We start from the raw sequence: 21,631 nt of genomic DNA on the forward strand, positions 1-21,631 counted from the left end.
GGCTTTCGCCTGATCTAGCGCTGCTACCATTAAAGGCAGTCCTCTATCTTCAACCCAAGCGATGGAGTCCCTGATTAACTGTAGGTTCCATCTAATAGAGCGGCCCTCTACCCCACACGTCTGATCCTCATGGACGACGTAGGGAAGGGCTGTGCGCAACCGGTCTGCTAAAACCTTTGCAAGTAGCTTGTAATCTACACACAGCATGGTCAACGGCCGCCAGTTGCCAAGGTCTGTTACTTCCCCCTTCTAATATAAAAGTGACAGCACACCAACAGCCATTGATCCCCCCGGGACACCCGTCTCAAGGATGGTCCAAGTATACCCCAAAACTTGAGATAAAACTCAGCCGGCAGCCCATCCATCCCAGGCACCTTCCCTTTTCCCATCCTCCTAAGAGCGCTCTCAACCTCTTCTAGTGAGATCTGGGCCTCCATCACTTCTCTAATGTCCTCCGGCAACCGACCTGGACAAAAGTTCTAAAAAAACATTTCCCTGCTCTACATCTATTTCCCTTTCCTTAAATAACCCTTGGAAATGAGCAGTTGTCACCCTGACCATATCCTCTGGTTCTCTAACTATACTACCATTTTCTTCCCTAACGCCATGCATTACCTTCCTACTCTGTCTGGCCCTAACCGACTTAAAGAACATAGCAGAACAAGTCTCATTGTGTTCTAGAAAGCCACTATGCGCACGCTCCAGGAAAGCTCGAGCCTTCCGCTCCTGCAACTCCCTGAGCTGCGCCTTTAGGGTTGCGGATCTCTCCCAGTCAAACGACCCGCCGAGGTTGCCTGCCTCGTACTCGAGTTCAATTAACCTTTGGATACGATCCACCTCACTCCTCTCCTCCCTTTTTTTCCTCTTGCAATACCCTATTATAAAAGCCCTAATGCTCACCTTAACTAATTCCCATCAATCTAACACCCCCTCGCACATGGACCTGAGGCCTTCAAGCCTCCAAAAGAAACCAAAATACCCGTCAACAAAAGCCTGCTCCTCCAGCACATCCCGATCGAACTTCCAGTACCCCCTACCAAAGAGGCAGACTGGCGACCCCACCTGCAGGAGCACCCCGTCGTGATCCGAAAAGAAAACAGGCAACAGCCGCCCAGACAACTTACCCAAAGACCTGGGTACAAAAATATAGGAGTTGCGCCATGTAGGACCGTCCATTTTCGGAGTAGTGTGCAGGCCACCATCAACCAGACCATGGCAAGCCATTAGCCCAGTGATGGCGCCTGCACTGCTATCCCCCCCTATTCCTAAATCTGTATTAAAATCCCTCCTATCACTAATTTCCTATTTGTGACACACAGGGGCATCAGACAGTCCACCATCTCCCTCCTGTCTGCCACCATCTGTGGCCCATACACCACCACTAATCTAAATTTACAATCCCTTATCGTGACATCCACCACTATAAACCTCCCCTGCATCACCACAAAAGAACCCTCCACTTTTACCTCCCTGTGCCCACACAAAATCCCTACCCCCGATGAGTGCACCCCCGCAATACCCCAAACCGACTCCCCCTTGTCCCACTCCCTCTTAAACCTACTAACATCCCCTCCATCCCTCAGGTGAACCTCCTGTAAAAAACAAAAATCAAACCCCACACCCTCCAAATAACTAAAAACCGCCCTCCTCTTAACAAAATCCCTTAAACCCCTTACATTTAAACTAACAAAAGTAAAATTAGACCCCATGAAAGAATAAAATAAAAACATGTAATACACTCAAATACTAAACCCAGACAGAAAAAAACAAAAACAGGAGACTCACCCGATGCTCCCCTGCTCCATATCTACCTGTGAAAACACCATCCGTACTCCCGACATCCCCCCCTCTTCCTCCATCTCACCAACCCAGGATGTAGGAATAGTGTTTGGCTCCGGGGTGCCCTGCACCCTGGGTCTACCCCCACACTCCTCCCCCTCCCCAGTGCTGCAGCTGGTTTGGAAAAAAATAGGGGAGGCTGAGTCCCCAAACAAAAAACTCCCCACCTACTCCTGTACCCAGTCCTGAGTCTTGTTAGGTATGACCCCACCCAACAGAAGTTGAGGGCCTGGGGAAACCAGCAGCAACCCAGAGGTTTCTACCACCCCCATCACTCTCTTGACCATCCCCTCCCTCTCACTGTCGTCCAATCGCACCCTCCTCTTCATTCTCTTCTTTGGTGATGGCGGCAGTGGAGATATACCACCCTCCCCCCCCGCCAGCTCCTCACCATACCCCTCATCTCTTCCACCAGGACACTTTCCCACCACTCCACTTGCTCTTCCACCGTCTCCTTCTCCACCACTCCTCCCTCGCTTTCTTCTCTCTCATGCTCCTCCACTCGCTTGTCTTCTTCCGCCACTTTTCCTGGTTCTCCTACTCCCGTGCCATCTGTTTCCTTCTCTCTTCCATCCGCCGCTTCTTGCTCCTCCTCCTTCCTTGCGACCCTCCCCTCTGGACCTGTACTCTGGTCATGAGGCGTGCTTCCTTCCCCTCCTCTTCTTCCCCCATCCCCCGCTCCTGCTCCCCCCCCAGCCACAGACGCGTATGACCTCTGACGAGCCAGGCATCCCCGCCACAGGTGTGCTAATGAGCCACACCCGTGGCACGCCTTAGGCTCGTCATAATCCTTCGCCATAGGCCATACAGCGCCTGCAAAATGGAGGCTGACGTGCATAAAACAACGTCCCCCTGTCAGCCCCCAGGGAGAACATAGCAGGAGGATGGAGGTAGCCACCATGTCCCTTTGGGTCCTCCCTGAGGAGGGCCTGGAAGCCTCTCCTCCCATTTCAAAACCCAAGGGAGTCTTTGAGGTGCCTTGCTGAGGAGACGTTATCCATGTATCTCCCCAGAAAGGCCCTCACCTCTTCATCCTTAACGTATGGGTTGTAAATGTTGACAGTTACAACCCTAAAGTTGTTCCTCGCCAGGCTTGTTATTTCATAGTGGCTCATCGGCCTCTCACCTCGCACTGCTCTTGCCCTTCTCAAGATATCATCGTGTTTCTCCTCTGTATGTAGTGCCACGTCGTATGCTCCCTCCAACGAGTTGCCTTGGAAACAAAACACGTCCTTCACCGTCAGCTTTAGAATCCCCATCAATATTATCCTTCCAAAAGTTTCCGGTCCTAAAGGCTCCAACTCCTTTTCCTTCCAAGCAAACCGAATCGTGTTGGCCAGCCCAATCCCAGGGACCGACCGTGTTGATGGATTTTGCACCATCTCCGCAAGGAGAATGGCGCACCCGGCTCAAGTTCTCTTCTCTTCCAAAACAAGGAAAAAAGAAAAACCAAAGTGACTGAGCCTATCTGGTGCAAACAAACAGAGAGACAGGAATAATCACCCACGAAACACTCAAAGAATATGGCTGCCTAAATATGGTTCCCAATCAGAGACAACGATAAACACCTGCCTCTGATTGAGAACCACTTCAGGCAACCATAGACTTTTCTAGAAAACCCCACTATACCACAATCCCAATACCTACAAAAAAAACAAGACTAAACACACCACATAATAAACCCATGTCACACCCTGGCCTGACCAAAATAATAAAGAAAACACAAAATACTTAGACCAGGGCGTGACACTCTAGGTCAATTCAGAAAGCTGATTGAGGACCTTATTACTGATGAATGTGTTTGTTCTGCTGCCTCTAGGTCCATTCAGAAAGCTGATTGAGGACCTTATTACTGATCAATGTGTTTGTTCTGGTGCCTCTAGGTCCATTCAGAAAGCTGATTGAGGACCTTATTACTGATCAATGTGTTTGTTCTGCTGCCTCTAGGTCCATTCAGAAAGCTGATTGAGGACCTTATTACTGATCAATGTGTTTGTTCTGGTGCCTCTAGGTCCATTCAGAAAGCTGATTGAGGACCTTATTACTGATCAATGTGTTTGTTCTGCTGCCTCTAGGTCCATTCAGAAAGCTGATTGAGGACCTTGTTACTGATCAATGTGTTTGTTCTGGTGCCTCTAGGTCAATTCAGAAAGCTGATTGAGGACCTTATTACTGAAGAAAGTGTTTGTTCTGGTGCCTCTAGGTCCATTCAGAAAGCTGATTGAGGACCTTATTACTGATCAATGTGTTTGTTCTGCTGCCTCTAGGTCCATTCAGAAAGCTGATTGAGGACCTTGTTACTGATCAATGTGTTTGTTCTGGTGCCTCTAGGTCAATTCAGAAAGCTGATTGAGGACCTTATTACTGAAGAAAGTGTTTGTTCTGCTGCCTTTAGGTCCATTCAGAAAGCTGATTGAGGACCTTATTACTGATCAATGTGTTTGTTCTGCTGCCTCTAGGTCCATTCAGAAAGCTGATTGAGGACCTTATTACTGAAGTAAGTGTTTGGTCTGCTGCCTCTAGGTCCATTCGGAAAGCTGAGTGAGGACCTTATTACTGAAGAAAGTGTTTGTTCTGCTGCCTCTAGGTCCATTCAGAAAGCTGATTGAGGACCTTATTACTGAAGAAAGTGTTTGTTCTGCTGCCTCTAGGTCCATTCAGAAAGCTGATTGAGGACCTTATTACTGATCAATGTGTTTGTTCTGGTGCCTCTAGGTCCATTCAGAAAGCTGATTGAGGACCTTATTACTGATCAATGTGTTTGTTCTGGTGCCTCTAGGTCCATTCAGAAAGCTGATTGAGGACCTTATTACTGATCAATGTGTTTGTTCTGCTGCCTCTAGGTCCATTCAGAAAGCTGATTGAGGACCTTATTACTGATCAATGTGTTTGTTCTGCTGCCTCTAGGTCCATTCAGAAAGCTGATTGAGGACCTTATTACTGATCAATGTGTTTGTTCTTCATGACCATGTTTTTCTTTCTGCTTGCATTTTTGTATTTACATTTTGATGTGTGTATTTTCTGTCATCTATGTCATTTAGGGCTCATCTGTAAAATAGACTTGGTCTCAGTATGACTCCCTGATAAATAAAGTTTAAATAAAAACATTTAACAAATGTATACCGCTATGAGAGTGCATTGGTACTACATTAAACGGCAGCCATTTAAATGAAAGAATGTCATACTCAATCCATAATGTATTGAAATGTGGATGGATTTGTAATTCCTGTAATCCTCCTTATTATTTGATTATTTTTCACTTTCCCTCAGATCGACCAGGACATCCACAGGAAGTACACCCTGTCATCTGATGCAGAGTTGATCTTAATCAGATCCTTGACTTTGGGCATAGTCGTCGGTAAGCCTTCCAATGAAATTCTACTGCCATGCAGGGAGCTATTTTGAATAATGGAAGGTGGAGGACCATTTAGTGGGACCATACTATGATACTGAAGAAGTTTAGGTTTTTCACATGTTCTGTTTTTGACTTAATGTTCAAATGCTCATAACAATTCCCCAAAATGTTCATACCCCGTCTCAGAACAGCTTTTGTAATCGCAGATTTAAAGATTTTGACCATCATTGCTGAAGGATGATTATTTTTTATATCCCTCACTGCTGTTGCCATAGAAACATTCATATTTAATTCTGGATGGAAATAATGGTGAACCTAATAAAGGCTGAATAAAGATTAATTGATGGGACCTAAAATGGTGCTGTTTGAAAGCACAGAAATGTCTTAAACAATAACCTAGACAGAAAGCAAACTCTCTCACCTCCTCTGCCTCTCTTTCCCACTCTAATGAAGATCTATTAAAAATGCTCTGCATACATATCTTCCCCAATGACTCATTTGTACATCATGAAGTATGTTTTGTAATTTTTAGTTTTTAGTGGGAGACTGCTGCTATAATGCTTCAATGTTAATTCTGTATAACAGGAGGTGAGAATTTTGATGAGGAAGTGATGCAGGCAGGATCTAAGGGCTTCATTGGCTGCCTGTCCTCCGTCCAGTTCAATCACATGGCTCCACTGAAGGCAGCGCTACTGAACCGTGGCAGCTCATTGGTCAGTGTACGGGGTCACCTGGTGGAGTCTAACTGTGGGGCTCCGGCTGACTCAACAACCTCACACCCACTCTCAGGTAAGTGCTGCTGTTGTAAAACAGTCTCCACTCAGCTAACTGGATAAAACAAGTAAATGAGTTCCTTTACTCTGCCACAGCTGTTCAGCTTTCACAGCGGAAGCCATTTGGAGCTGTGTGGAATCGATTGTGGATGTTCCCAGTCTCGCCTCCTGCTTAAAGCATCATTATTACATTTCAGATGAATCAGGAATGAGTCGACAATGAGCTGAAGCCTGATGGAACTTTTGCTTTTCATTGTTTACGCAGTTAAACAAATAAGTTATCTTCTGCCTCATACACCCTGTTGAGGAACATCCATTTTGCTGCACAGCTCGTTCACTCATTGCTGAAAGATAATGAATGGGCCTTTCTTCCCTGCCAGATCAAGCTGCGAAAACAAACAAAGATAATGTCAGCCTGCATGACTCGGCAGTCATAGGAGGTTTGTTTCTCTATTTTCTCTTAATTTATTGTTTCGGTGTTAATATGAAACTAGTCCCAGATGTCACTTTGTTTCACTGTCTTTCTTCCTCTCTCTCTCTTCCTCTCTCTCTCTTCGTCTCTCTCTCACTCTCTTAACTCACAATGGCTGTCCCTCTGAAGTTTTTTGTGAATGGGGTTCCTCATTGTTAAAGCTGCAATATGTAACTTTTTGGGCGACCCAACCAAATTCACACAGAAATGTGTGTTTATAGATCTGTCCTTCTCATTGAATGCAAGTCTAAGAGGTGGTAGATATGTTCTATGTGCACTATTTCTATGCTTCCCATTCTTTCGTTACGTTTTTGCATCTTTTACTTCCAGTTTTGTACACCAGCTTCAAACAGCTGAAAATACAATTATTTTGGGTTATGGGAAATATGTTTCACAGCAGTGTAGATGGTACAATGATGATACACTATAATTGCTTGTTTTGTCACATATACAGTTCAAATGTGCTGGACACACAACTATCTATTTACATGTAGAAAAATAGGGGGGAATAAACAGTGCAATGGGACTATTAAGCGAACTATTCGAATTTTATCAACCAGGTAATGGCGCAGCGATTTCTGCATAGTGCATTTTTAAGTCCAGGATAACTTATTTCTAATAAATTGAGACGTACCATGATATGAGTCATGACCCCAGCCCCCCTCAGATGTTATAACTAAAATGGCTGCCCTTGCTCCCCCGCAGGTGTGGTATCAGCAGTAATCTTCATCACTCTGTGTGTAGTGGTGGTGATGACCCGTTTCCTGTACCAGCACCGGCAGGCCCGGAGAGACACAAGCATCAAGGAGAAGGAGCACCAAACCAACCTGGAAATAGCCTGCCGGAGAGAAGCAGCCTACCAGGCAGAACCAGCCTACCGGACAGAGTGCCACCTCCATGACAGTCATAGCTCCACCCTCAGGGACAACAGGGAGTACTACATCTGACCACAGTGTCCAGCCAAGCCTTCTAGCCATCGCCGCTTACCTCTCTTCTGTTTTGTCTAGCTGTCTGCACAGGAGGAGGCAGCCTTTTTCCTCCCTCCTCTGGGGTAGAAATTAAGAATTCCTTCTCCTTTAAGGGAACTGTGGGAATATCCTGATGGGGAATTTCTTCCCGTTTCTGTGTAGATACTCCGTAGGACGGGACTTGTAGCTGCAAATATGTTGACCGGCCGGCTCACAAATGGTGGTGATGGGACAGGAAAACAGTGCCATGAGAGATTGAAGCATATGGATATGGTGCAATGGATTTATCCAATGACAGAAATACACAGAGTCTGGAAAGATTAGAATATTCAAAGTTATGGGAAAAGTGGTCAATGTTATGGAAGAGTGGTCAATGTTATGGTAAAAGTGGGCAATGTTATGGTAAAAGTGGGCAATGTTATGGTAAAAGTGGGCAATGTTATGGGAAAAGTGGGCAATGTTATGGGAAAAGTGGGCAATGTTATGGGAAGAGTGGTCAATGTTATGGGAAGAGTGGTCAATGTTATGGGAAAAAGCCACAATGGTGTAGATGGCCAAGATTAAACTATCCCACTGTCATGTGGGGAAGAAATCTCCCGACGCACAGAAACTACACACAGATGCACTTACTCCATTTCAAATACTTACGAAAAGGACGAGAAGTTCAACAGCTTTCACATCTGTGCCATTGATGTAATACAGAGGGTCAATACAGAGTGGCTTGCCTTCAGAGGGCAGGGAGACTATTCAGCCACCATTTTGATGGTAATTACAGTACCACGGTGCAGTGCTCTGGGAATGGTTGAAAAGGCTCAATGCAAAGGCCTTCTTAGATAACATAATATTAAATAACACATTGGAGTAAGAGACGTATTGTTTTACTGATCTTGATAATGCAGTGATTAATTAAGATTAAATACAAAAAGTTATATATTTAAATTTCATTAAATCCCTAAATAAAGCCATTTAAAAATTACATCAATACAAGAGACAGGTCCCCAGACCGGTTTCCCTACATTTTTCTTTGGAAAGTTCAATTGAAAATCATTGTTCTTTCTGCCCAGTGTTCTTGAGGTTTCTATGCCATAGGCTAGGCTGCTTTGTATTGATGCAAGGAAGAGAATGTAAAAAGAACCCAGCTGACTGGAACATCTGCTAGCTGTCCCCTAGCAAGAGAACCAACCCATCACATCCCACTCAAGTGGCTGCCGGCCAAGGGTTAGAAGAGTCTTCAAAGAGCTGCCATATACAAAGCTTTAGTTGTTCCTCATCTTCTCATAAGCTCTTTGTCTTTTCTTTTTACTTTTCATTGTTTCGTTTGGATTGTTTCCTGAAGCAGCCATTTGTTCTGGCACACCTTTGATCCTGGTCATGCATTGGTGACCATTTTATATCTTATTTCTTATTTGAAGTTTGTAATTCATTGCTTTTGTACTGATTGTCAACAGTATCCCTATGTTAGATCTACATTATAAGGTGATTAGTGTTTACTAGTATTGGATGATGGATGTGGATGCTCAGCTTAGTTTTATTTTCCACCTAAAATGAAGAGGGAAAGTATCATCAGTGCAAAATAACCCGGTTTGACAGTTTAGAAACAATAAAAACAGAGATTGAAAATTCATACGTAAAACTCTTTCATGAGCAACAATTCATATACACACCGTCACAAAATAATAAGATTGGCTGAGGTATTGCCTGAAAACATTTTTCTTTCAAATTAAAGTGTCCTTGAAAGCAAGTTATAATTAACCTCTGAGACTCCTATTTGTACTTGTTGATATTGTGATTACTTTGAGGGCCAATTTTGTATGGCTATAATTGTACAGGTATATTATGAATATATGTTTAATAAAACCAAACATTCTTTTTGAAAAATAATTAATATTTTCCAGATGTTTCGTGCTACATAACCTCTATCACAACCATTCTCTTTCTTCCTTTCACACACATTTTTGGGGCTTTGAATACGGTATGTGTGTTTGCATTTGTTGGTACATGTGTGTATAAGCATGTACAGACCAAGGATGGGTGGTGCTGTGTATTCTGATGAAGTAGAAACATTCATTACGTGGTGTGAAACTACGTCCCGTCTTCCTCCAAACGTTGTTATGGTAAATAGGGTACAAAATGGAATCTGACCTAATTCAATCACAAAGCTAGAACATTAAATTGCTTCGATGTCAGAACTGTAGTTGTGGAACATTTTATTGTGTCTCTTTTTTTTGTGACCACATTTATATATTTTCTGTGATTTCTTTGTTGGGGGTGTGGGGGGTTAAAGGTACAAGCAACACATAATTTGCTACTCAGTTAATATCGTATTTACCTGTAGGCTGCCACCCCAAAAGAAAAGAAAACATTTAGAAAAAAAGGACAAAAATACTAAGTATTGATCATTATGATTGTATTAAATAGCTTACATTTAGTATGTAAAGGAAAAAAAACTAAAATAAGAGAGCCAACCTCCCAACCCCAACCATCCATCCATCCAACCCCACCCGTCCATCCATCCCCACCCATCCATCCATCCAACCCCACCCATCCATCCATCCAACCCCACCCACCCATCCATCCAACCCCACCCACCCATCCATCCAACCCCACCCACCCATCCATCCATCCATCCAACCCCACCCATCCATCCATCCATACAACCTCACCCATCCATCCATCCATCCCCACCCATCCATCCATCTATCCATCTAACCATCCCCACCCATCCATCCATCCATCCAACCCACCCACCCATCCATCCATCCATCCCCACCCATCCATCCCCACCCATCCCCACCCATCCATCCATCTATCCATCCAACCAACCCCACCCATCCATCTATCCCCACCCACCCACCCATCCATCCATCCCCACCCATCCACCCATCCATCCATGCATCCCCACCCATCCATCCATGCATCCCCACCCATCCATCCATCCATCCAACCTCACCCATCCATCCATCCAACCCCACCCATCCATCCATCCCCACCCACCCACCCATCCATCCATCCCCACCCACCCACCCACCCACCCATCCATCCATCCATCCATCCATCCATCCATCCATCCATCCATCCATCCAACAACCATCCATCCAACCATTCCCAACCATCTATCCAACCATCCCCAACCATCCATCCAACCATCCCCAACCATCCATCCAACCATCCCCAACCATCCATCCCCAACCATCCATCCATCCATCCCCAACCATCCATCCATCCATCCCCAACCATCCATCCATCCCCAACCATCCATCCATCCATCCATCCAACATGTGAATATCTACATTCATGCACTTCAAAATAAATGTTGTAACTCTCTCATAGAAATATGCAACTGCAGGACACTCACATCATAGGCAGAAATGTGCTTACTTGATTTAGGGGACACAGTCGCCAGTTAGGAGTTGGGGCCAATTTTATCGTAAAATGTTTCCTTGGTGTTATATACAGTCTGTGAACATTTGTTTTAACCTTTATTTAGCTAGGGAAGTCAGTTAAGAACTAATTCTTATTTTCAATGACGGCCTAGGAACAGTAGGTTAACTGCCTTGTTCAGGGGTAGAACGACAGATTTTTACCTTGTCAGCTCAGGGATTTGATCTTGCAACTTTCTGTTTACAAGTCCAACACTCTAACCACTAGGCTAGCTGCCACCCCACTAAACCTAAAATTTATAGCTTGATGATTTGGATTACGGGACGCCAAGGTAATATTTTTCCATATCCTGCTCCAGTTAAAGGGTTTTTCAGATATTTTATTTTATTTTTTATTTTCATTTTTTATTTCACCTTTATTTAATCAGGTAGGCTAGTTGAGAATAAGTTCTAATTTACAACTGCGACCTGGCCAAGATAAAGCATAGCAGTGTGAACAGACAACAACACAGAGTTACACATGGAGTAAACAATAAACAAGTCAATAACACAGTAGAAAAAAGAAAAAAAGAGTCTATATACATTGTGTGCAAAAGGCATGAGGAGTTAGGCGAATAATTACAATTTTGCAGATTAACACTGGAGTGATAAATGATCAGATGGTCATGTGCAGGTACAGATACTGGTGTGCAAAAGAGCAGAAAAGTAAATAAATAAAAACAGTATGGGGATGAGGTAGGTAAATTGGGTGGGCTATTTCCCGATGGACTATGTACAGCTGCAGCGATTGGTTAGCTGCTCAGATAGCAGATGTTTAATGTTGGTGAGGGAGATAAAAGTCTCCAACTTCAGCGATTTTTGCAATTCGTTCCAGTCACAGACAGCAGAGAACTGGAAGGAAAGGCGGCCAAATGAGCTGGCTTTCGGGATGATCAGTGAGATGCACCTGCTTGAGCGCGTGCTACGGGTGGGTGTTGCTATCGTGACCAGTGAACTGAGATAAGGCGGAGTTTTACCTAGCATGGACTTGTAGATGACCTGGATCCAGTGGGTTTGGCGACGAATATTTAGCGAGGGCCAGCCGACTAGATCATACAGGTTGCAGTGGTGGGTGGTATAAGGTGCTTTAGTAACAAAACGGATGGCACTGTGATAAACTGCATCCAGTTTGCTGAGTAGAGCAAGCTATTTTGTAGATGACATCGCCAAAGTCGAGGATCGGTAGGATAGTCAGTTTTACTAGGATAAGTTTGGCGGCGTGAGTGAAGGAGGCTTTGTTGCGGAATAGAAAGCCGACTCTTGATTTGATTTTAGATTGGAGATGTTTGATATGAGTCTGGAAGGAGAGTTTACAGTCTAGCCAGACACCTAGGTACTTATAGATGTCCACATGTTCTAGGTCGGAACCATCCAGGGTGGTGATGCTAGTCGGGCGTGCGGGTGCAGGCAGCGAACGGTTGAAAAGCATGCATTTGGTTTTACTAGCGTTTAAGAGCAGTTGGAGGCCACGGAAGGAGTGTTGTATGGCATTGAAGCTCGTTTGGAGGTTAGATAGCACAGTGTCCAAGAGAGGGCCAGAAGTATACAGAATGGTGTCGTCTGCGTAGAAAAGGGGGATGACTGCGGCAGCTTTCCAATCCTTGGGGATCTCAGACAATATGAAAGAGAGGTTGAACAGGCTGTTAATAGAGGTTGCAACAATGGCGGCGGATAGTTTCAGAAATGGAGGGTCCAGCTCTTTCAGAACATCTGCTATCTGGATTTGGGTAAAGGAGAAGCTGGGGAGGCTTGGGCGAGTAGCTGCGGGGGGGTGGAGCTGTTGGCCGAGGTTGGAGTAGCCAGGAGGAAGGCATGGCCAGCCGTTGAGAAATGCTTGTTGAAGTTTTAGATTATCATGGATTTATCGGTGGTGACAGTGTTATCTAGCCTCAGTGCAGTGGGCAGCTGGGAGGAGGTGCTCTTGTGCTCCATGGACTTTACAGTGTCCCATAACTTTTAGGAGTTAGAGCTACAGGATGCAAATTTCTGCTTGAAAAAGCTGGCCTTTGCTGTCATGACTGACTGCGTGTATTGGCTCCTGACTTCCCTGAACAGTTGCATATCGCAGAGACTATTTGATGCTATTGCAGTCCACCACAGGATGTCTTTGTGCTGGTCGAGGGCAGTCAGGTCTGGCGTGAACCAAGGGCTATATCTGTTCTTAATTCTGCATTTTTTGAACAGAGCATGCTTATCTAAGATGGTGAGGAAGTTACTTTTAAAGAATGACCAGGCATCCTCAACTGACGGGATGAGATCAATATCCTTCCAGGATACCCGGGCCAGGTAGATTAGAAAGGCCTGCTTGCAGAAGTGTTTTAGGGAGCGTTTGACAGTGATGAGGGATGGTCGTTTGAATGTGGACCCATAGCGGATACAGGCAATGAGGCAGTGATCGCTGAGATCCTGGTTGAAGACAGTGGAGGTGTATTTGGAGGGCCAGTTGGTCAGGATAACATCTATGAGGGTGCCCTTGTTTACAGATTTAGGGTTGTACCTGGTGGGTTCCTTGATGATTTGTGTGAGATTGAGGGCATCTAGCTTAGATTGTAGGACTGCCGGGGTGTTAAGCATATCCCAGTTTAGGTCACTTAACAGAACTAATTTTTAAAATTAGTAGTTCGAACTGTTTGGGTATGGACCTGGAAAGTATGACATTACTTTGCAGGCTATCTCTGCAGTAGACTGCAACTCCTTCCCCTTTGGCAGTTCTATCTTCACAGAAAATGTTATAGTTGGGTTTGGAAATCTCCGAATTTTTAGTGGCCTTCCTAAGCCAGGATTCTGACACAGCAAGGACATCAGGGTTGGCAGAGTGTGCTAAAGCAGTGAGTAAAACAAACTTTGGGAGGGGGCTTCTGATATTGCATGCATGAAACGAAGGCTTTTTCGATCACAGAAGTCAACAAATGCGGGTGCCTGGGGACATGCAGGGCCTGGGTTTACCTCCACATTACCCGCGGAACAGAGGAGTAGTAGTATGAGGGTGCGGCTAAAGGCTATCAAAACTGGTCGCCTAGAGCGTTGGGGACAAAGAATAAAAGGAGCAGAATTCTGGGCATGGTAGAATATATTCAGGGCATAATGCGCAGACAGGGGTATGGTGGGGTGCGGGTATGGTGGGGTGCGGGTACAGCGGAGGTAAGCCCAGGCACTGGGTGATGATAACAGAGGTTGAATCTCTGGACATGCTTGTTGTAATGGGTGAGATCACCGCATGTGTGGGAGGTGGGACAAAGGAGGTATCAGAGCTATGAAGAGTGGAACTAGGGCCTCCATTGTAAACTAAAACAATGTTAACTAACCTGAACAACAGTATACAAGGCATATTGACATTTGAGAGAGACATACAGCGAGGCATACAGTAATCGCAGGTGTTGATTGGGAGAGCTAGCTAAAACAACAGGTGAGACAATAACAGATAATCAGCTAACACAACAACAGCAGGTAAAATGGCGTTGACTAGGCAGAGAGGGTCGGATTAACTACACACAGAGCCTGAGTTTGCGGCTGGGGCTGACAGATAAAAAATAAATAAACAGAATGGAGTACCGTGATTAATGGACAGTCCGGCAGGCATCAGCTATGTAGCCAAGTGATCATAGTGTCCATGTAGCAGCAGTAGATGGAACAAGGAACCCGCCACTACATTAGCAGGCGACAAGGCGTTTAAAATTAGTGGCCCTCCGACGGAGGCCGGTTGAAGGCACAGCGGATGGAGTATTCGTCGGCAGACCAGTCATGGTGGTGCGGCGGAGCGCAGTGTCGACAGAGAATCCAAGACAGATGGAGAAAAAGGTATTGTAGAATTTAGTTTGCTGGACGGGAGATGTGCCTGGCTCACGGCTAACTGGTGCTAGCTTCATGGCAGTGGCGTTAGCCGCTATAGCCAATTGGTAGCAGCGGTGATCCGGTGCCAAGGTCCAGAGTTTACAGCAAGGATCAGGTGGAGTATCGGGCTCTAGCCGTGTATGAGTGGGGTTCGGGTGAACAGCTGAGTAGGCCAGAAGGTGGGCCTCAGGGATAGCTTCGGTACTGGGTGCCATGGTGAGCTAGCTAGCTGCTAGCTGTGAAGATCAGAAGTAGTGGTCCAGGGATTACGGCAGGAATCCGGCATTGTTGTGGAGAGACATTCCAATACTAGTAGACTGGCAAGTATTATCCAGGCTAAGAACAGGGCTGGTATCTGTGCAGAAGGTAAACGCCGCTAGCAGTGGCTAACAATGACTGAATAGCTAATTAGCTGGTTAGCTTCTGGAGGTTCTTGAATGGGTTCTAAAATTTAAAATAATAGCGATACCGTATCACATTGGGTGAGGCAGGTTACCGGAAGGTATAATCGAATTAAAAATAGAAAATAGATTACGTTCAGTAATGTTTTGCTTCCAAAACATCCAGTGATTTTGCAAAGAGCCACATCAATTTACAGAAATACTCACAATAAACATTGATAAAAGATACAAGTGTTATGCATGGAATTAATGCAACCGCTGTATCAATTTCAAAAATGCTTTACAGAAAAAGCACACCATGCTATAATCTGAGTACAGCGCTCAGAGACCAAAACAAGCCATACAGATATCTGCCATGTTGTAGAGTCAACAGAAGTCAGAAATAGCATTATAAATATTCACTTACCTTTGATGATCTTCATCAGAATGCACTCCCAGGAATCCCAGTTCCACAATAACTGTTTTTTTTTTTGTTCGATAAAGTCCATCATTTATGTCCAAATACCTCCTTTTTGTTAGCACGTTTAGCCCAGTAATCCAAATGCTCAATGCGCGATTGCTTAGTTCAGATGAAAAGTCATAAAAGTTATATTACAGTTCGTAGAAACATGTCAAACGATGAATAGAATCAATCTTTAGGATGTTTTTAATCAATACTGTCTTCATTAATGTTTCAACCGGACAATTCCTTTGTCTTTAGAAAGGAAAAGGAACGCAGCTCTCACGGGCGCACGCGAGACTGAGCTCATGGCATTCTGCCAGACACCTGACTCAAACAGCTCTTATTCTCTCCCCCTTCACAGTAGAAGCCTGAAACAAGGTTTTAATGACTGTTGACATCTAGTGGAAGCCTTAGGAAGTGCAATCGGACCAAATTGTACACTGTATATTGGATAGGCAAAGACTTGAAAACCTACAAACCTCTGATTTCCCACTTCCTGGTTGGATTTTTTTCTCAGGTTGTTGCCTGCCATATGAGTTCTGTTATACTCACAGACATCATTCAAACAGTTTTAGAAACGTCAAAGTGTTTCCAAATTTACTAATTATATGCATATCTTAGCTTCTGGGCCTAAGTAGCAGGCAGTTTACTCTGGGCACCTTATTCATCCAAGCTACTCAATACTGCCCCCCAGCCATAAGAAGTTAAGTGCCCCATACTATTTACAAAAAATAAGAGGGTATTTGCAAGAAATGTAGTCTATATTGTAGATCTTACAATCCTTCATCATAGCCTATAGGCTGTCCTCCCTGGGAGATAAATTGAAGAGCTTAAACGTAGGGGGACAGCGATCAACCAAAAAGTGTATAATTGTGCAGTCATATGGGACGGTCCATCTCTCCTTAGCAGTAGCTAGTAACCCCAAAAGGGAGCAGCCCCAGTCCATGTGACACCTCAATATATTTTCCATTGTTCATTACTTAGTGTGGTGTCATCACTGTGTTAGGCAATATAATAATAGCAGAGTCCAATACTCAGCAATAATAGTAATAACGTTCCTTGTACCCACTTGAAGGTGTGTCCTCATTATTTTCTTATGCTGAGTGCTGCATCATATCCATAGGCTGCGGTATTGTGCATGGATAGCATATCTGAAATATTGAGCCAGTTAGAATGGGGTTCCATCTACTAGTCCCCTTGTGTTAGGTTTGACGTGATTCTTGAAAAAATATTGAGCTTCCTTGGCAGTGGAGAATGTGTGTGTTGTGTTCTAGAACGTTTTGCCGGGTGGATGAAGCCACATCTCAGATTTAGTTTGCGTAGCTGGAATCTCACCTCATTGTAGATCACACTCTGTTTTAGCAGTTAGGCACTCAGGTCTGGGTAGATGCTGATCCACTTCTCCGCATAGGTCAGAGCCCCCGATTCCATTGCAAGGTGAACAATTCGCCATTTGACTTCAAATCTGTTGATTCATACAATCATACCTGTGAGGTGTGCAATTCATTTAAATAGATTTGGGGGGGGGGGTTTCATGTAATGGACATACAGAAAATCGTCCAAATTTATGAAGTGAAATTAAAAATAACTTGTTTCAAAAAATGTTAAAAAATAAATCAAACGGAAAAGTGGTGCATGCGTATGTACCCTGATGAAGACAGGTTGGCTGTCGAAACGGTGGTAATTACATTTTTGCATCTGAGCTCCTAAAGGAGCGGCTCTCTTTTATTTTCAAGTTTTCTACTCCGCTAGCCAGCACCTCGTCTTAATAGGTGTGCGTTTCTTTTTCTTCTACAGCATGCGTATGTATTCACACCCTTTGCTATGAAGCCCCAAAAGGTATTTAACCAGGTAGGCCAATTGAGAACAAGTTCTCATTTATAACTAAGACCTGGTCAAGATAAAGCAAAGCTGTGCGACACAAACAACACAGAGTTACATATGGGATAAGCAAACGTACAGCCAATAGCACAATAGAAAAATCTATTTACAGTGTGTGCAAATGAAGTAAGATTAGGGAGGTAAGGCAATAAATAGGCCATAGTGGCAAAATAATGACAATTTAGCAGTTAAAGACTGGAGATATAGATGAATGTGCAGAAGATGCAGAATATGAATGTGCAAGTAGAGACACTGGGGTGCAAAGGAGCAAAAAAAAAATAGCAATGTGGGGATGAGGTAGTTGGATGGGCATTTTACAGATGGGTTGTGTACAGGTGCAATGATCGGTAAGCTGCTCTGACAGCTGATGCTTAAAGTTAGTGAGGGAGATAAGACTCCAGCTTCATTGATTTTTGCAATTCGTTCCAGTCATTGAAAGCAGAGAATTGGAAGGAAATGCAGCCAAAGGAGGAGTTGGCTTTGGGGATGACCAGTGAAATATACCCACTGGAGCATGTGCTGTGGGTGGGTGCTGCTATGGTGACCAGTGAGCTGAGATAAGGCAGGGATTTACCTAGCAAAGACTTATAGATGACCTGGAGCCAGTGGGTTTGGCGACGAATATGTAGCCAAAGAGAGCATACAGGTCGCAGTGGTGGGTAGTATATGGGGCTTTGGTGACAAAACGGATGGCACAGTGATAGACTGCATCCAATTTGCTGAGTAGAGTGTTGGAGGCTATTTTGTAAATGACACCGCCGAAGTCAAGGATAGGTAGGATAGTCAGTTTTACGAGGGTATGTTTGGCAGCATGAGTGAAGGATGCTTTGTTGTGAAATAGGAAGTTGATTCTAGATTTAATTTTGGATTGGAGATGCTTGATGTGAGTCTGGAAGGAGAGTTTAGTCTAACCAGACACCTAGGTATCTGTAGTTGTCCACATATTCTAAGTCTGAACCATCCAGAGTAGTAATGCTAGATGGGCGGGTGCAGGCAGCGATCGGTTGAAGAGCATGCATTTAGTTCAATTTGCATTTAAGAGCAGTTGGAGGCCAAGAAAGGAGTGTTGTATGGAACTGAAGCTCGTCTGGAGGTTTGTTAACACAGTGTCCAAAGAAGGGCCAGAAGTATACAGAATGGTGTCATCTGCGTAGAGGTGGATCAGAGAATCACCAGCAGCAAGAGTGACATCATTGATGTATACAGAAAAAAGAGTCGGCCCGAGAATAGAACCCTGTGGCACCCCCACAGACTGCCAGAGGTTCGGACAACAGGCTCTCTGATTTGACACACTGATCTCTATCTGAGAAGTAGTTGGTAAACCAGGCAAGGCAGTCATTTGAGAAACCAAGGCTGTTGAGTCTTCCGATAAGAATGTGGTGATTGACAGAGTCGAAAGCCTTGGCCAGGTTTATGAAGACGGCAGCACAGTATTGTCTTTTATCGATGACAGTTATGATGTTGTTTAGGACCTTGAGCGTGGCTGAGGTGACCAGCTCGGAACCAGATTGCATAGCGGAGAAGGTACGGTGGGATTCGAAATGGTCGGTGATCTGGCTTTCGAAGACTTTAGAAAGGCAGGGTAGGATTGATATAGGTCTGTAACAGTTTGGGTCTAGAGTGTCTCCCCCTTTGAAGAGGGGGATGACCACTGCAGCTTTCCAATCTTTAGGGATCTCAGATGATACGAAAGAGACGTTGAACAGGCTAGTAATAGGGGTTGCAACAATTGTGGCAGATAATTTTAGACAGAGAGGGTCCAGATTGTCTAGCCTAGCTGATTTGTAGGGGTCCAGATTTTGCAGCTCTTTCAGAACATCAGCTATCTGGATTTGGGTGAAGGAGAAATGGGGGAGCCTTGGGCAAGTTGCTGTGGGGGGTGCAGAGCTGTTGACCGGGGTAGGGGTAGCCAGGTGGAAAGCATGGCCAGCCACAGAAAAGGGCAGTCAAGTCTGGGGTGAGCCAAGGGCTTTATCTGTTCTTAATTCATAATTTATTGAATGGTGCATGCTTATTGAAGATGGTGAGGAAAGCACTTTTAAAGAATAACCAGGCATCCTCTATTGGCGGAACGAGGTCCATATCTTTCCAGGACACCCGGGCCAGGTCGAGTGAGCTTGCTTCAGTTCTTCAATGGCAAAGCTAGGAGAGCTAAATGTGGGGTGTGGGGTGCTCCCTCTGCTGTTTCCTGAAGTCCACGATCATCTCCTTTGATTTGTTGACGTTGAGTGTGAGGTTATTTTCCTGACACCACACTCTGAGGGCCCTCAACTCCTCCCTGTAGGCCGTCTCGTTGTTGTTGGTAATCAAGCCTTCCACTGTAGTATCGTCTGCAAACTTGATGATTGAGTTGGAGGCGTGCATGGCCACTGAGTCGTGGGTGAACAGGGACTACAGGAGAGGGCTGAGAACGCACCCTTGTGGGGCCCCAGTGTTGAGGATCAGCGGGGTGGAGATGTTGTTGCCTACCCTCACCACCTGGAGGCGGCCCCTCAGGAAGTCCAGTACCCAGTTGCACAGGGCGGGGTCGAGACCCAGGGTCTCGAGCTTGATGATGAGTTTGGAGGGTACTATGGTGTTAAATGCTGAGCTGTAGTCGATGAACAGCATTCTCACATAGACCCTCTTGTCCAGATGGGTTAGGGCAGTCTGCAGTGTGGTTGCGATTGCGTCGTCTGTGGACCTATTGGGGCAGTAAGCAAATTGGAGTGGGTCTAGGGTGTCAGGTAGGGTGGAGGTTATATGGTCCTTGACTAGTCTCTCAAAGCACTTCATGATGTCGGAAGTGAGTGCTACGGGGCGGTAGTCGTTTAGCTCAGTTACCTTAGCTTTCTTGGGAACAGGAACAACGGTGGCCCTCTTGAAGCATGTGGGAACAGCAGACTGGGATAAGGATTGATTGAATATGTCCGTAAACACACCAGCCAGCTGGTCTGCGCATGCTCTGAGGACCCGGCTAGGGGTGCCGTCTGGGCCTGCAGCCTTGCGAGGGTTAACACGTTTAAATGTTTTACTCATGCACAAAGTAGATGTCCTAACCGACTTACCAAAACTATAGTTTGTTAACAATAAATGTTTGGAGTGGTTGAAAAACAAGTTTTAATGACTCCAACCTAAGTGTACGTAAACGTCTGACTTCAACTGTAGGCCTATTTCCACCAATGTAAGGGGTTCAATGAATGAGAGATTCGATCCTATCAGTATCGACACATGCCTCAACAATGTACTTGTGAGCGTTAAAACACTCCTAAAACTAAATACCATCGCTATTGGGAAACCGTGGCCCAGGTTAGTCAAATATTACAACACAGGGAGATATTCTTATTCATCCAATTAAAAAATACATTACATTTTTATTTAATGAATTGCATCTTAGCTGTACTGTAATGTAGGACCCAGTTGTAATTCCATTGTTTCTATTGTAACCTGGTTCTATCAATCAAGATAACATGACGTCTCCATGAAATGCACAGTGGCTTTAGTGGCGTGACCAGGTAAGGTCAAGGAAGTTTACTTTCACCTTAACCACTTTGCATGTTGCTAGGTAGCAGATTATCTTTTTATCACAAAACATAAATGAGGCAGAAAACCACCTGAGAAAACAACGTTTTAATGTCCATGCAAAATGGAGTGCTCCAGATTCATTTGAGCTGCACAAGATAGGGTTGAAAGATTTGTTTTCAAGTGTGAGTGTCCAGTTAAAGGGAAGTTTTCAAGTGTGAGTGTCCAGTTAAAGGGAATGTTTTCAAGTGTGAGTGTCCAGATATAGGGAATGTTTTCAAGTGTGAGTGTCCAGTTAAAGGGAATGTTTTCAAGTGTGAATGTCCAGTTAAAGGGAATGTTTTCAAGTGTGAATGTCCAGTTAAAGGGAATGTTTTCAAGTGTGAATGTCCAGTCAAAGGGAATGTTTTCAAGCGTGAATGTCCAGTTAAAGGGAATGTTTTCAAGTGTGAGTGTCCAGTTAAAGGGAATGTTTTCAAGTGTGAGTGTCCAGATATAGGGAATGTTTTCAAGTGTGAGTGTCCAGTTAAAGGGAATGTTTTCAAGTGTGAATGTCCAGTTAAAGGGAATGTTTTCAAGCGTGAATGTCCAGTTAAAGGGAATGTTTTCAAGTGTGAATGTCCAGTCAAAGGGAATGTTTTCAAGTGTGAGTGTCCAGTCAAAGGGAATGTTTTCAAGCGTGAATGTCCAGTTAAAGGGAATGTTTTCAAGCGTGAATGTCCAGTTAAAGGGAATGTTTTCAAGTGTGA

At 44.6% G+C, this 21,631-nt stretch overlaps 1 protein-coding gene across 1 annotated transcript in view; it reads left to right on the top strand.

Moving 5' to 3' along the window:
• Positions 1 to 9,049, top strand: part of LOC112225652 (contactin-associated protein-like 5) — a 134,947-nt gene extending 125,898 nt beyond the window's left edge. The window contains exons 21-24 of the mRNA XM_042306685.1: positions 5,110 to 5,197; positions 5,780 to 5,983; positions 6,348 to 6,407; positions 7,145 to 9,049. Coding sequence (XP_042162619.1) covers positions 5,110 to 5,197; positions 5,780 to 5,983; positions 6,348 to 6,407; positions 7,145 to 7,386 — 594 coding nt within the window. The 3' untranslated portion in view covers positions 7,387 to 9,049. The remainder of the gene's footprint in view (positions 1 to 5,109; positions 5,198 to 5,779; positions 5,984 to 6,347; positions 6,408 to 7,144) is intronic.
• The last annotated feature ends 12,582 nt before the right edge of the window (positions 9,050 to 21,631 follow it).

Source organism: Oncorhynchus tshawytscha, linkage group LG26 (assembly GCF_018296145.1).
Source record: "Oncorhynchus tshawytscha isolate Ot180627B linkage group LG26, Otsh_v2.0, whole genome shotgun sequence".
In the NCBI taxonomy this organism is placed as follows: domain Eukaryota; kingdom Metazoa; phylum Chordata; class Actinopteri; order Salmoniformes; family Salmonidae; genus Oncorhynchus; species Oncorhynchus tshawytscha.